General features: G+C 36.8%; 1 protein-coding gene across 9 annotated transcripts in view; it reads right to left on the bottom strand.

Moving 5' to 3' along the window:
• The window catches only part of LOC108063648 (uncharacterized), a 46419-nt gene that overhangs the window by 6594 nt on the left and 24635 nt on the right, over positions 1-15190 (bottom strand). For 4 of the 9 annotated variants that reach the window (XM_070214206.1, XM_070214203.1, XM_070214205.1 and 1 more), the window contains 3 exons: positions 11353-11397; positions 3136-3242; positions 1307-1403 (listed from right to left, as the gene is read on the bottom strand). In XM_070214206.1, the coding sequence (XP_070070307.1) occupies positions 1307-1403; positions 3136-3242; positions 11353-11397 (249 nt within the window). Of the gene's footprint in view, positions 1-1306; positions 1404-3135; positions 3243-8319; positions 8362-11352; positions 11398-15190 lie in introns of those variants that run through there. The other 5 variants (XM_044395198.1, XM_044395196.1, XM_044395197.2 and 2 more) reach the window with 2 other exon arrangements.

Consider the following 15190-nt stretch of genomic DNA (forward strand, 5'->3'; position numbering starts at 1 on the left):
ACAAAATAAAATTAAATTCAACGGGGGCAACAAAAAAACGTCAAAGTAATTTTCCCATGATCTCTTTGCAGTGGCGTGGCATTTGTTGTTTTCGGTGTTATTGCTACTGCAGTTTTTATGTGCATTTTCCTTATTTGTTTTAATAGCAACAACAACACATAGCAGCATCTGAGGTAATGAACAATTTCACGGCAATCGTGTATTTAATACACTTACTAAACATTTACTACATTTCGTATACGAAAGCAAATAAAGGAAATAGTTAAATTTGTTTAAGCTATTAAACTTTTACTGAATTTATAAAATTTTTTTATTAAGGTAATTTACAATACTAACTTTTATGGAAACAAATTGGCACTGGAAACTAAAGTCCTTCGGAAAATTTATAATTTAAAAACCAATTTATTTACAGTTTTTTTTACCGAATATGTAGCTTAAAAATTCTCATTCAAAGGTTTTTACTGAATCATTTTTCCAAAGAGTGTTTATATTTCGACTTTTCGCGATAGCCATTTTCCTGTTTTTGTTTTTCACAGTTTTTGTTGTTATTGCAAATGTTCCTGTTTGTGTGTTTGTTGTTGCCAGTGTGCAATATTTGCCCGTTTGCCTTTAGTATTCCTCGTATTTGCTTTGTTTTCATCGCAAAAGTTGTGCGGAGTGAGTTAAGGAGAGGCACTCTGAATGGGGGAACCCCCAAGATGCGGGAGGGGCGGATAGTTAGGCAAATTAACATGCAGCAGATGCAAGTTTTAGCCAATTAGTTGAGCTTAGTTGAAGTTTTTCTTTGCATTTGTATTCCCCCTCCGATCAGGATTTGTTTGGGAAAAATAACAAAAAAAGTTGTACGGATTTCAACCGAAGATTGCCTATCAATTGAGTCCCCTACATGGGCGGATATCTCTCATCCATCTGACTGAAAAGTCAATTGCAAAACGTGACCAGATGTGTCTGGCATTGTCAACCGAAAAAGACTTCATTTATAAAGCATTTTATATTTTTTTTTCTTCGCACTATAGGTGTGTCCTAGCCCCCTCTATAAAGCACCTTCACCGCGAACGGGTTATATTCATGGGTTGCTCATAATGCTGGGCATAAATCTCTCGCTGCCTGCAATAGAATTTAGCACAATGCGCAGTAAATACAAAAGTTTGCTTGACACGTTAGTGGAGGAGGAGGGACGTTCATAAAGGTGATATAAGGGCTAAGTGAGTATGGACTCAAAACTTTATAAGGAACTTGGGTTTGTAAATCTTGAAGTACCACTTTTTTTTTTTTAGATTTTTCTAAAGTTTGTAGCCACACTTACCTTGAAGATAAACTGTCCCATATCCGAGGCACGTTCGTTGGCCGATCCCGAGGCTCTCTTGAAGCAGTGCAAGTAGTCACGAGTGAGCACAAAGTATCTGCAAGAAGAGATTGGCTTTAGTCAGGGCAAAGTGACCTTTAAATGTGTATCTGACGGCAGTCTTCAGTTAAAGGTCAGACACTCAAAATCAAAAGCCGGCATCATCAAGTTGAGCTTTAAATGTACTTAGTATATATGTATATTGCCAAATAATATGGCAGCCCTTCCCAAAAGATGGCATTTGGATATGCTATTAATAAATAATAAATAAATAAATCATGCGCATAAAAAAAAATCCTCTGCTCCGATTTGAGCTGAAAAATGCTCGAGATTTTATGACTTCCTCTAGAGGATGATAATAATATTATTTTTGAATTTTACTGTTTTGCAGCAATGGAAATCGGCTTTATTAATGTGCCAAGCTTTTTTCTGGTTCACATAAATTTCACATTTATTTATTATGTATGAAGCGATTGAAGCAAAAATGTTCTCAAGCTTAACGAAAATGTTGAATGTTTTGGTTGGATTTCGAATCGACTAATAGCTCACTTCCTCTGTGGAAGTTCTCATTTTGTTTTCGCTTATTAACGTGGTCAAGTAAATTGAGCTGAAGAAGAGGTAGTAAATGATTTGCTGTTTACTCGGTTTTCTTCGGTGGGTGGTTTTATAGAAGAAGGAGGGGATTTCCCTTGATAAATTGTCTGCTACGGATAATAATCGGTTCAGTTATTAGTTAAGCTTGGTAAACGATGATGGCATGCAATAAAATTATTGGTGCGAAGAGCTAAGCCAAACAATTTAGTTAAACTAAATTTAATCTAAGCTTATCCAGTTTATTTGACTAATTTATGTACTTTTTCGTATTTTGATAAAATCAATTAGCCAAATAAATAGTTTCCAAATTTTTACCAATTATTTTCTATGCCAATCAAGTAGCAATTCCGTTTTTAAAATTAATTAATTATGTTGGCCATGTTTACGGAAATCTCAATATTTAATAAATTGTATTTAGCTTATTGCAAAATTCAAATCAAATATTGATCATCGAAATACCGGGCTTAGTTGGTCATTAAGTGTCAATTTAAAACGTGCGGATAAATGATAAGCGATGAACGTAATTATCGGTTCAAAGGGCAACAGCCGAAAGTCAAACAAAAACACCGAATTACATTGCAACATAATTAAATTTCAATTAAATGCAGCAGGGAAAAGCGAAAACAAAAGAGCTGTCAGTCGTTGGGCCCCCGGATTTCAGAGCCCCCCTTCACGAATCCCTATTAGCATTATCTGGAAAACGGACGAGCCAGCATGCAGCCACTGTCAATTATGCCCTTTTTCGCAATTAACAACCCTTGGAGGTTGTGAAATATATTTTTGCATATTTTGCGGGGATGTGAGGGGGCGCTCATGTCTGGTCTTTCAGCCAATGCAGATTGCGGTGGAGGTAAATTTAAAAGCGCTTAACATTTATTCAGCTTCCCCACTCAAGTGCACCGGAGAAAAAGGCCATCAACTATGCAATCCATTCATTAAAATATCTTTATCAATATGTATTTTTAATGAACATTCAAAGTGTTACTAAAGGCAAGAGATATTTTTTCAAAAATACCTAAATAATACAAAAAAACATAAAAAGTGTAAAAAAAAAAATGTTTTTTATTTTTTTTTTTTGGGAATTTTATCTAATACTATTCTTTATTTTTCAGAGATTAACAGTACAATCCACCCAAGTTTTTATAAATAAATTAAATATAATTAATTTAAATATAATTTATTTCCAGTGTACTCACCGTTCCTTCCAGCGCGAGAAGAGGCGATCCCTTTGCTGCCAGAGCAGTCCTCGTTTAATGGGTCCTGTCATGGAGGCCACCGGAATGCGTCCTGCCAGCAAGGATTGCTGCAAAAGGGCGAGAGTGAGAAAAGCGGGAAATTGTTGCTGATTGTGCATTCTTCAAATTTAATTATGGGAATATTTGTGTGCATGTAGTTAACGCACTTCTATGCCTCAGCTGTTTTGCTCGTAAATTCTTTTATAAATTATTAAAAAGCCCGGCATGAAAAAGCCAATTTCCCACATACTAGACAGGAGCGGAGTCGAGGAGAAAGCGGTAGGGAGAAAGCGAGGCACTCTCGTGAGCTCATGATTAATGTTGCTTTAAAAACGCTGCCACTTGCGCCACTTTTCAACCCCAAACGCCCTCTGGCCCCTCTGCCTCATCCACGCCCACCACCCTCCGCCCACCGCCTCCCCATATATTCCCGTTCTCGACTTGTAGCATTACTCTGCCATAAATTCTGTTTGTTGCCGTGCGGTTTGTTGTTTTGGCTTTATGAGCATTAAGGCAATTTATTATCAACCATAGTGTTACAATATTTTACATTAACAAATGTTGCCCAACGTGTCCTGGTTTATTCAGTGTAATTATCTTGTATCCGTATCTGAATGTGATTTTGCGGTTGCCGATTAAATCAGCTATTAAAAAAGGTAATCAGTGATCGATGTTGATTTGGATATGAGAAGAAATAATAGTAAGATAAATCGACCACCCACAGATATTATTACTATTTAATAAAATGTATCAACAATTTTATGATCTCTTTCGATTCAATAAAAAATCAAAGATTTAAATGATTTGCCCAATTCGATTTAATAACTCAATTTGAACTTTATTCATCGACCCCTTTGGCAAATTATCAGCTTTTGTCTCCAATGAAAAATGTCAAACATTTTTGGAATCATAAAATCAGGCAATCCACTATGGGCAAAAAATTCGAAAGTGAGGCATTTTTAAATTTTTTTGTTCTTCAGTATTACATAAATGACCTTCTGTGGTTATTTACAATACTTAAAGGAACCTAAAATCCATTTTCAAAGAATTTTATTTGGCGTTTTTCGCTATTTTTTCCCTTAAGAAATTCGAAAGTTTGAAATAGGGTCACACGTTTACAAAAAGGGACGAAAAACTTTGTAGTTTTCACACCTCGATTTCTTTGGTTATTGTAAGCCAACCAAAAAAGTTTAAATATGGATACAAAGAGTGAAGGATTGTTAAATAAATTATAAACACTGAATGTTTATTATATGTGCTTTTTGTCCATTTGTTTGATGAGTTGTCGCTTAGTTTTTAGATGACAAATAAGAAATGTATTTTTGCTTTCTGTGGAGTGTAAGATGTGAGTATAGGAGAGTATAGGCAAGGTAAAAATAGGAAGTTATAAACAAAACAATTGCTAATCGAACCCTATCAATACTTTTTGCACGTTTTTGCACGTTATACGTAAAACCTCCATGTTGTAGTTGCATTCGAGTTCTGTCACTACACATTGCTTAATGTTTGTATCGGCAACAACCGGCAACAAACCGCTGTGATGGAATTTGTTTTGCAAACTATGAACGGAATCGAATTAAGCGATAGTCAGCACACAATAGTCAAAAAAAAATTAAGCAGATTGTTGCCTTTTTTAGTCGTAATTTGCCAAAATGTCATAGAATAATAGACCGATTCAAGGAAGAACATTTCCTGCGGCTTTCGTCGAACATGAAAATTTCATTTTTGGAAAAGGGCTTGCCAAGCGACAAACCTGGTCGCAAATGCCTAACTTCTAATGAGGCAGGACCACGATTAAAGCGTAAGGTGGCATCTCAATCGGCGAAAGAAAAAGAAAATTCGATGCCATTAATTTGGCATGGTGCTTCTTTTTGGCAAAAAATATCAAACAAGAAGATACTTCAGTTTTGTTGCGAAAGGCGTTAAATATGAAATATTTATTAACAAATTCATTTTTTTTATATCCTTGCCTTTAAAAGTAAATATGCGGCGTTGGCGGTTGATGGAGACTTGGTCCAATTCAAAATTTAACAAAAACAGAAATTGTATTACAGTTACCAACACAAACTACATTTTCTTTAAATCCTTGCCTTCAAATGTATATCTGCGGCGTGGGCGTAGGATGAAGATGTGGTCCGATTCAAAAAGCAACAAAAACCGAAATTACATCTTAGCCTTAAAAGTATATAACAAAAATTTTAGATTTGTATCTTTAAAACTGGAGTTTATGCCTCAAGGACTGAATATTTGCCCATAGTGCAATCCAAATCTGAAACGAATTGATTCGAAATGAGATGCTCAAAATGCCAAAGGCAAAAGCCACTGACGAAACAAAACAATAAACGAGAAAATCTATCAAAATGCTAACGGGTCGTTTTATTTGCGAATTGACAAAAGCGTGAAGCCAAAATCGAATTATAATTGAGACTGAAAAGAGAGTCGACTGAATTTGGGAAGCTACAAAGTAGCAGAAACAATTTCTACCGAAATCTGGCAAATACCCGAAACGAGGCAATAAATCTTTTGGGCGCTGAAATTGAAGATACTTTTCTTGTTTTATCTTCTCAGAGCCATCTATCCTATAAATGGAATGAAGTTCTTAGCCAGTTCTGGTCAAATTAATGTTAGTCACGAGCTACGACGGGCAGACAAAAGCCAACTTTACGCTCAATATGGTCAAGAGGGAAGCCGAAGAGGCTGAAATGGCGGAAACCGAGGCAATGGAAAGAAAAGAGTTTGTGCGGATAATTCCCAGCAAAAGGGAGGAGAAGGTCTACAAAAAACTCGGATGAAACTTAATTTGGCGCATTAAAAACTATTGTGCTCTCCGGAATGCCAAGGAAAGAGACCGAGTGATGCTGCGAAAAAGAGAAAGGACGAAACGTGCTGCAGCCATTGCAGTTAATGAGCAAAATGAGTTTGCTTTTGCCTTTTCGCAATTGGGCCGCCAATTTTCTAGGTTTTTTCTTTTATTTAGCTGTGGGCGAAAATTACGAGAAATACAGTCTGCTTTTTTGGCTTTATTTGACCGAAATAAATAGAATTGTGTGTCAAATCAATGGTGGAAAAAATAAGATAAATAACGATGCTAGATTAAATTAAATTATACATCTGCGAAACTAGCCATATTTCAGGGTGGTTTTCTAGAATTGAAAACTGGATAAATCTGGACATTTTTATTGTTCTGAGAAGCTACCTTCAGACATTATCTTCTGGCTCAGCTACCTATTTGCTTTTGTACTATTAAAGATAAATTATCATATCTTATCGTTCCTTAAACACTTATTTAAATAAAAATGTATTTTTAATTAGCAAACAAAGGTGTTTATTGAACACACAATTGAACAGACAAAGAGTTCAACTTAAGCTGAGAACAAAACTTTAAAAGTCAGAAAAAGGCATTGTTTTTGACCCTTTTTTCAGATTTCCTGGCTTGAAAAAGATTTGGGATTTATTGTGCAACTTTCAAGTGATTACATAACCCACATGACTTCAATGTCTTAATGCCCTCATTTTCATTGCATTTCATGTCATTTTTTCGTGTGTGAAAACTTTAGCAGTTGCAGAAATTATTTATACTTCGGGCTTTACTGTTTTTTGCCGCCAAAGCTGGCAGACAGTAGTAAAAAATATTTTTCTGGTATTTCTTTTTTATTGCACTCAACTGGGCTTATATAATTACCCGTCCAGGTTTGGTCTGCCTGGCGCCCCTTTTATGGTGGCTTTTAATTGAAGTTGCACCGGTTGAGGATGAGGACTGAAAATCTTCGCCACACATCGTCATTTTGATGGATTCACACCCAGTTTTTGTAAATTTTACGTACACCGAAACGCCAACACAGAACCTGCAGCCTCTTCAAACAATTATAAATTTATACGTGTTCACTTTGATTTCCGCTCACCAAACCCAAATGTGTCATCACCAACAACATTGGTTAACTAAAACACATAATATATTGGGAATCTATTTAAATAATTTATAGTAGAGAAATTCTTAAGAATTTCCCATTCTGAAATCCGCCAATTTCCATGCGGAATCTTAAAATCTCATCGGTACTTTGATTTATACGAGCGTATTCCATAATTATATGCTTTATTTCCGTTGGCCCCAAAACCTGCCAATGGGGACAACAAAATTGTTGAATGAACACAGCTACGTTTTGGGAATAAAATTTACATGGTCAAAACGTGATAAAAATAAAAATTGAATTCTATATTTTGTGTACTAAAAAATGTTTAATTTCGGTAGATCTTCTTTGTCTATGTTGTTAATGGTGTTTATGAAAAGCTTATATGGAATAAGTCACTGATAAATTAACTTTTTATTTATTATTAATAAGTTATAAATAACTAAGAATAAATGTTGTTTGTGCAATAAATCCTTGAATTTGTTTTCCAAATATAATAAATAAGTATTATTATTGAATCAGGCTATGAAAACTAATTGTATTTATTTCAAGTATAAAATATAAAACATGAAAGTGCTCACGTGTAATCTTTAATCTTTTCTCCTTCCGTTATTTATATTAAAGTATGCCACCAATATCATGAATACACAAGGCGGCTCTTTAAAACAATTACAGCATTAAGAGTCAGCCGTTGAGTCAATGACTTTTATAACAAAAAACTTTTTTAATTTAATTATGCACACGCATCCACAGACCCACAAACTACGTTCAGTGTTGGCGGGTTCAGTGAAAAGAACACACAAAGTGAAAATTTGTGCAACAGCTGGAAATGTGGGGGAAGTTAGGCCCGACCCGGCAAAGAAAAAGGAAAATCAGATGGCATATGAAAAGGTGGGCCAGGAGTTGGTTTTTATTTAATAAATATTTTTCTCTTTTGCCAGTTGAGAGCACAGCAAGTATTTATGACTCTGGTTGGATGAGTTAACATCAAAAGGCAAACCTAAAAAAAAAAGACTGAAGAAAAACAATGGTCCGTTTCTTTTTTTTGTGAATGTTAAGCAAAAGTCAAATATAATCCGCAAATGAAAATGAAATTCAATTTGCCAACAAGTCATGTCGAAACAACAATTGGAAAAGGCAACGAAAAAAATGGAAAATGTTCGACGTTCAAATGTTTGCTCTGTTTTAATTGAAAGTCAACTAAAGTTGAAAGTTGCCGTTCAATGCGTTTGCTTACCCAAGGCAAATCCGTGGAGAAAATCATCTTGCACTGGGATAAATTGAAATTTAAATGATTTTGTATGTCCGTTGGTTAAAAATTTCCAAATAAAATCTTTTCAACTTTTTATACACTCGTAATAGGTTAATATTCAATCGAATTTCGCTGGAGTTTCACTGACACAACACAGAACACACTTTGCGGCTAAGATCAGCCCGAACCGCACCAACATCCATTGACGACTATTCAAAATTCTGTTGAGCAAAGATTTTCATGGCAGAGTCCGCCTAAACATATATTTTATTTGATTTTTTCCCCATCACATATGGCGAAAACAAGCCCAGTTCAAGCGGCCTGAGTGCTGTGTGTGTTCTACACATGCTCGTGAGCACATGCAAAAAGTATCTGAGTATCCGAGTATCTTTGTATCTGTCTATCTGTTGCGGCGCATTGTCGTCTGCCGTGACGTGACACACATGTGGGCAATTCTAAGCAGGCAAGCCATGAAGATTTTCGTCGCTGTTTCGCCGTTCTTGTTTTGGCCAAACATGTGCCTACGGTTTTTGGCTTTTATGGTTTATGTGTTAATAAGGCGACCTTCATGACCACAGAGCTGAGATTTTTCTATGCTTCTCGTCGGCATTTTTGGGTGGGCAAAAACCAAAAAACAAACGCAACTCACTGCCGAGATGTGTGGCAATAGGCGTGGTAAATGAATAAAAAATGAGAAATTAGTTTTTATCTGCCTTGCCACATCAAAGATATTTATGGTCAAGTTTCCCAAGAAATTTGGCTAGTCATATAAAAAGTCAAAGGAATTTATAGGAACTTAAATTTAAGGAAAACAGCAATGCAGAAAATGGAGAAGATTATTGAGTTGATCAGGAGCTAGTTGAAAAAGTTGTTCTTGAAGAATATTTGCTCGTCTAAGCACAAATGATTTTATTTTATTCTTTTATTATTATTTGTCTTTACTTGGTCAGTATGTTCAGTGGATTTAATTTATAAGAATATAATTTATTTGATAGTATCATCTTTTGTTTGCCCTCTTTTTAAACCATTCGTTCTGGCCAATGTTTGACTACCCCTTGTGGACTTTCCACTAAGCTCTCGGCAGCCATAACTCACAATCTCCTCAAGCAATTCACCCCAGCGACCTTCAACCGACTCCCTCCAGTCTAGCCAAATACATTCTATCATTTTTCGGTGCCTGTCTGCCAGTCACTCAGAATGGCAAGCTGCGTTTCAATTCCAATTGCTCTTTGCTGCCTAGGTCTTTTGAAAATTTCAAATGCATTTGGCAACGGCAACGGGAAATGGAAAATAGCGCCTGCCACTGTCTCTGTGGGGAGGCTGCCCAAAAACCCATTTTATGCCCAAGAGGAACCTCAAAACGAGCCATGTTCACACGGCTAGAAACCCAAAAAAAAGAGGAGAAATGAAACAAAAAATAAAACGAGATCCTGCCGCGCCAGAGCAAGAAATGAATAAAAGAGCAGAAACCAGAACGTGAATTTCAGTTGTTCCCGTGGCTTCTCAGAAATTCATCATCACCATCATCTTCAGGCATCATGTTAGGTTAGATGTGGCCCTGGACCAGGCGTCTCTGTGTCTTCCAAACATCCAACAAAAAAGGGAAGCAAAAATAAATTAAATGAAATAAACTCTAAGGCAAAAAGTGTTGAGAATTTGGCGTGCCATGTGTGCGAGCAGGAAGACGAGACAGGAAACCGAAGGAGACGCAAGAGCAGCCCTTGAACTTGGCCCAGGAAGTGTTGGCCCATTGGCTGCGAGCCTAAATGATATTTTCGCTTTGATCGCCGATGGGAAGGGGAATGTTCAGGGCGCGTCAACTTTGCAACACATGTGCCATTTGTTCTTCACAAGATTTTGCACATCGTCGGCACGCAAATCTTATGCAGTTTAAAGAACAACTGAATGTATTTTAGGATTTATTATTTTTATTTTTTAATAATTTAATAAGAATTGAATTATGAATTTACCTAATTTGTCTATAGTTGATTTAACTTCCTAACTTCTGAGTATTTTTAAAGACTGCATTACATTTTAATATTTAATTTTAAATATATTTTTAGTTCCATTCTTATTTAAAGAGTATAAATTTTCTTTTTTTTGCCATGTAATATTTTTGAATATTTATTTTAAATTATTCTGTGCTAGTTTGGGAGGGGATTTGGCAGTTAAATTACCCTCTTTTGAGTAACATCCTATAGAACTTATAGTTTTCAAAAGTACGCTAGAAAAAATATGCCCAGAAAACTAAACTATTTCGTAACCGAAAATAAACAGGGTATTCCAACTTCGCCATGTTTCACAGAGCACAATTCATTCCCTGTTTTATTTTTAAAAATTCTATGCATATTTTTGCAACCTCTCCATCTCCCTTGCGCCTTCCCCATCTCCCTCTTGGGACTATGGCGTCATGCGGGCTCGATAAAAATCATGAGGTTTTTTATTTAGACAGCGCTCAGGAGCGCTCAGAGGTGATATGCGAGATGCTGGGAGACTGCAATTGATGGCCAACTCAGGGCGAAGAAGCTGGCAACTGGCTTCACATGTTTCTGTATCTTATGTGTACCTATTAGCCGCAACTATGTAAGGTCACGCCTAGCTGGGGACCGCCCCCTAAAAAACCATTTCACATGCTGTTCCAAGTCAACTTTGTATCTAGATAAACTTGGTGCGAGAGTGCGAGCTGTAGTTGTTTGCCGTGCCTGATTATGACATTTAACATGAACACGTAGCGAGCGCAACACATGCGAGCTCTGGTATTTTCCGCAGTCTTTTGGTATTTCTTTCTCTGGTCACAGCATGACACGCCTGACAGCAGCCAAGAAAACTGCAATCCAGCGAATTTTCTTTTCTTTTCCTCCCTCCCCTCAACATTGTAGTGTTCTTTTGGCCCTGGCCATAAGCTGCAAACATTTGAGAAGTTTGAGGTACCTATTCATAGTTGAAATTGGTAGTTTAAAAGAAATCAAGATGGGAGTTGGTGGAAAATTGGCAGGAAAATGTAATGATATTGCTTACGTCTTTCTTGAAATTTAGCCAATTGGTTTGTCTGTTGGAACTCACCTGAAAAGGAAAAGAAATAACGATATAAATATTAATCAAAAATATATATTTTGAATTATTAAAATATTTTAATATTTATCTATAAAATCAAAAAATAATATTCCATTTTAAATTTCTCACAGAGATTATAGTTCAGGAATGTATTACAGTTCTTTGAACTTTGATATCTATAACTTCTATTTGCCGATAAGCTGCTTAAAATTTAAAATTTCTAAATGGATTGCGGTGAAAACTTGAATGAAACTTCTAAACACTCCACCTGCAAGGCTGATTATTTGTATTTGTTTATTTAAAGCAATGTACTGCTCAAAAGACTTAAAATTATATACATAGCATAAAAATATCATAAATGTAAAAAAAAACAATAAGTAGGAGAACTAATTAAGTCGATGTAGAAAGGAACGCAATGACTTTTAGCGAATTAGCCTTGGCAGAGCACTCATAGGATATGAGGTGATAATGTTCATTATAGTTATCACATAGGATTCGGAAGGGGTCGAAACGGGAGTAGTTTGACCTGCACACAGGAAGTGCTAATGGACGGAATCTGCGAGTAGCTCTGCAAGGAACGTTCCAATTGAGGGTGGCTAACAGATCAACTGAGTCGACGGCGCCAGTGATGAGTTTGTGAAGTAATATCACACCATAACAGGTCCGACGATCCTTTAAGGTAGGTAGATCCAAGAGGCGCAACCTGTCTCTATAAGATGGCAAACGGCGTCCCTCCTCCCAGTTTAAGCCTCGTAGTGCAAAAAGGAGAAATTGCTTTTGGACGGATTCTATCATATTTTGATAGTGCTCATATTGTGGAGACCAAACACTGGAGCAGTACTCAAGTGTAGGACGAATTAGAGAGACGTAAAGGAGCTTAGTGGTGAAAGGGTCATCAAATTCCTTAGACCAGCGTTTTATGAAAGCTAATAAGCATTTAGCTTTATTGGAGATGGTACTGACGTGGCTATTAAAACAAATCTTGTGGTCAAATAGGACACCAAGATCAAGAACAGTATCAATGCGTTCAAGTGCAGAGTGATCTATTGAGTATGTACAAATATATGGATTGGATCGATAAAATGACATGGATTTACATTTATCAGGATTGAGCAGTAGCTTGTTGACTAGGCACCAGGATTGAAGGTTATTTAAGTCAAGCTGGAGCTGCATGTAGGAACTAGGTGAGGTCAGATGCATACACAACTTGACATCATCCGCAAACATAAGTACTTTGGAGAACTCAATTACTTGAGGAAGATCGTTGATAAATAAGCCAAATAGTAAAGGACCGAGGTGACTGCCTTGTGGTACACCCGAATATACGGAAACAGCTTTTGAATAAATGCTGTTGTACTGGACCTTTTGGGTACGATTTGTTAAATAAGAACGAAGCCATGTCAGTAGAGTTGGAGGAAATCCGAGGAGGAGGAGCTTGTGGAGCAGTAGCTCGTGGTTGACCGAATCAAAGGCTTTACTAAAGTCAGTAAAGATAACATCAGTTTGCATTGTGGATTTAAAGCCTTGACTAATGAAGGTCGTAAACTCAAGCAGGTTAGTTGTTGTAGACCGGCACTTTGTGAAACCATGCTGCTTAGAGGATATTAAGGAGCGACACTGGTGCTGCAGTTGATCGCAAATAAGTTTTTCAAAGAGCTTAGGAATAGCACTAAGTTTGGCTATGCCGCGATAGTTGCTGATATCAGATTTACTACCTTTTTTATGTAGCGGAATAAGAAAGGATTCTTTCCACATAGATGGAAATGTGCCAGTAGCAATCGACTTATGAAAAATCATAGTTAATGGAACTGCAAGTGGTATGGCGCAATGTTTGAGGACACAGCTTGGAACCATATCAGGACCCGCAGAGAATGATAATTTAATCGTGGATAGGCTACGTAGAACTTCTGCTTCATCAATTAGAGGATTGAAAATGGCGTCAGTGTGGGGTAGCTGGTAGGAGTAGCTACAATTGATTCCGGTATTATTTTTGCAATAGGTGGATTGGAAAAAGTCCGCAAACAGGTTGCCAATATCTTGATCATTCGAGGCAGATACATTATTTAGCTGTAGTGATGGAGGAAATTTGTTAGCTTTGCGCTTTGAGTTGACGAAGGAATAAAATAATTTAGGATTGCTGCGAAATTCGTTCTTACAGCGTAGGAGGTAGCTGTTATAACATTCAGAATTATGCAGGAAGTAATTGGATTTAGCAACGCTGTATTTGGAAAAATCAGACTGAAGTCCTGTTTTGGCGAACTTCTTAAAAAGTTTAGTTTTTATATTTTTTAAGTGAGCCAAGTGTTTGGAAGACCACGGAGGGCTGTTAGAGTTATTAACAACTGTGGAAGGGACTAATTCATTAAATATGGAATAAAGGACATTATAAAAAGTTGAAATGGCCTCATCAAGATGAAGACTATCAAGACAAGACCAATCCACTGAAGATAGGGATCTCGACATTTGCAAATAATTTACATGCAATTCACCCAGTATTATAATATGGTCTGAGTCAGAGGCATATGATGAGATATTCTGGATAGCGGAGAGGTGTTGCATATAGATCGAAGCCTCAGAGCATGGAGGAATATAGGAGCAGGTTACAAATATGTTGCAGTTAGGAAGACATATTTTGACTGACATGAATTCAATATCACCAACATTGGGAATGGATACAACTTGGGATGATATTTCAGACTTTACTGCGATTAGGACACCCCCACCTCGTTTAGAGGGACGGTCACGTCTATAGAGGAAAAAATTATTGGTAAGTATTTCATTATCAGATACCGTTGGATTAAGCCAAGTCTCAGTAAAAGCAATAACGCTGGGATCAAAAGCAGCACTGTCAGTATGCAATCTGGACAGCTTACTGAGAAGGCCACGGACATTTTGATAATGTAATACAAAATCTAGTTTTTTGGAACTGACGGATTTGTATTTATAGCTGGTTCTTTCCGATCAAACTCGTGAACAATCGTATTAACTGGCCATAGTGCAGGATTTAAAGCACGGGAAAAATGTGTATCAGGCAGAATTATTTTAAATGAAGAAACTTTTCTTTTGTAAGCAAAATTAAATTTTGTTACAACAAAGTTTTCAGGAGAGGCTTGGAGCTCATCGCTTAGGTGACCTTTAATTTCATCGATGGTAGTATCTGGCCTTAGACGCGACACAAAAATGGCCTTCTTTGGCATGATTGCTTTATGTTATAAATCTTTACAAAACCAAAAAAAATTCCAAAAGTGCTGGAAATATTTTGTATTCAGAACTTCAGAACGGCTTATCCGTGAGAGAGCAACAAAAACGAGTTCTATTAAACCAAATCGAGTTGGGCCACCAGCCAGTCAAGTGTGCCAACGACTTATTTGTCACTAGAGCTGTTTTGTTGTTTTTTTCGTGATCGAGTGTGGGCGATTGAACACTCGTTCTGGCAGACTGACACCCAGGCCGTCTAAGGTCAGGCGTTCACCAGTGCGTATGAGTAATAATTCTCTTAATTGTCGCATTAAACAATTAACGAACGGCGCGCTCTATAAATACACTATCATCCAGCATAGCAGCGTTCGTTTGTGCGCTTTTCAAGTGCAATAATCGCTTTTGTTTGCACAAAATTTTCTCTTGTTATTTCGGGGTTTATTTTCGCTCGCTTCGTTGCCTTTAATTGTTTATGTAAATTAGAATTTTGTTGTATTTTTTTTTATTTGTTTTTTTTTTTCGCTGCCTGTTACTTGATGAGCAATTTAAATACACACGACGAGGAAGTGAATGTGCGCATCGGCTGAAACAGAGGAAAGCCGAG

Source organism: Drosophila takahashii, chromosome 2L (genome assembly GCF_030179915.1).
Source record: "Drosophila takahashii strain IR98-3 E-12201 chromosome 2L, DtakHiC1v2, whole genome shotgun sequence".
NCBI lineage: Eukaryota > Metazoa > Arthropoda > Insecta > Diptera > Drosophilidae > Drosophila > Drosophila takahashii.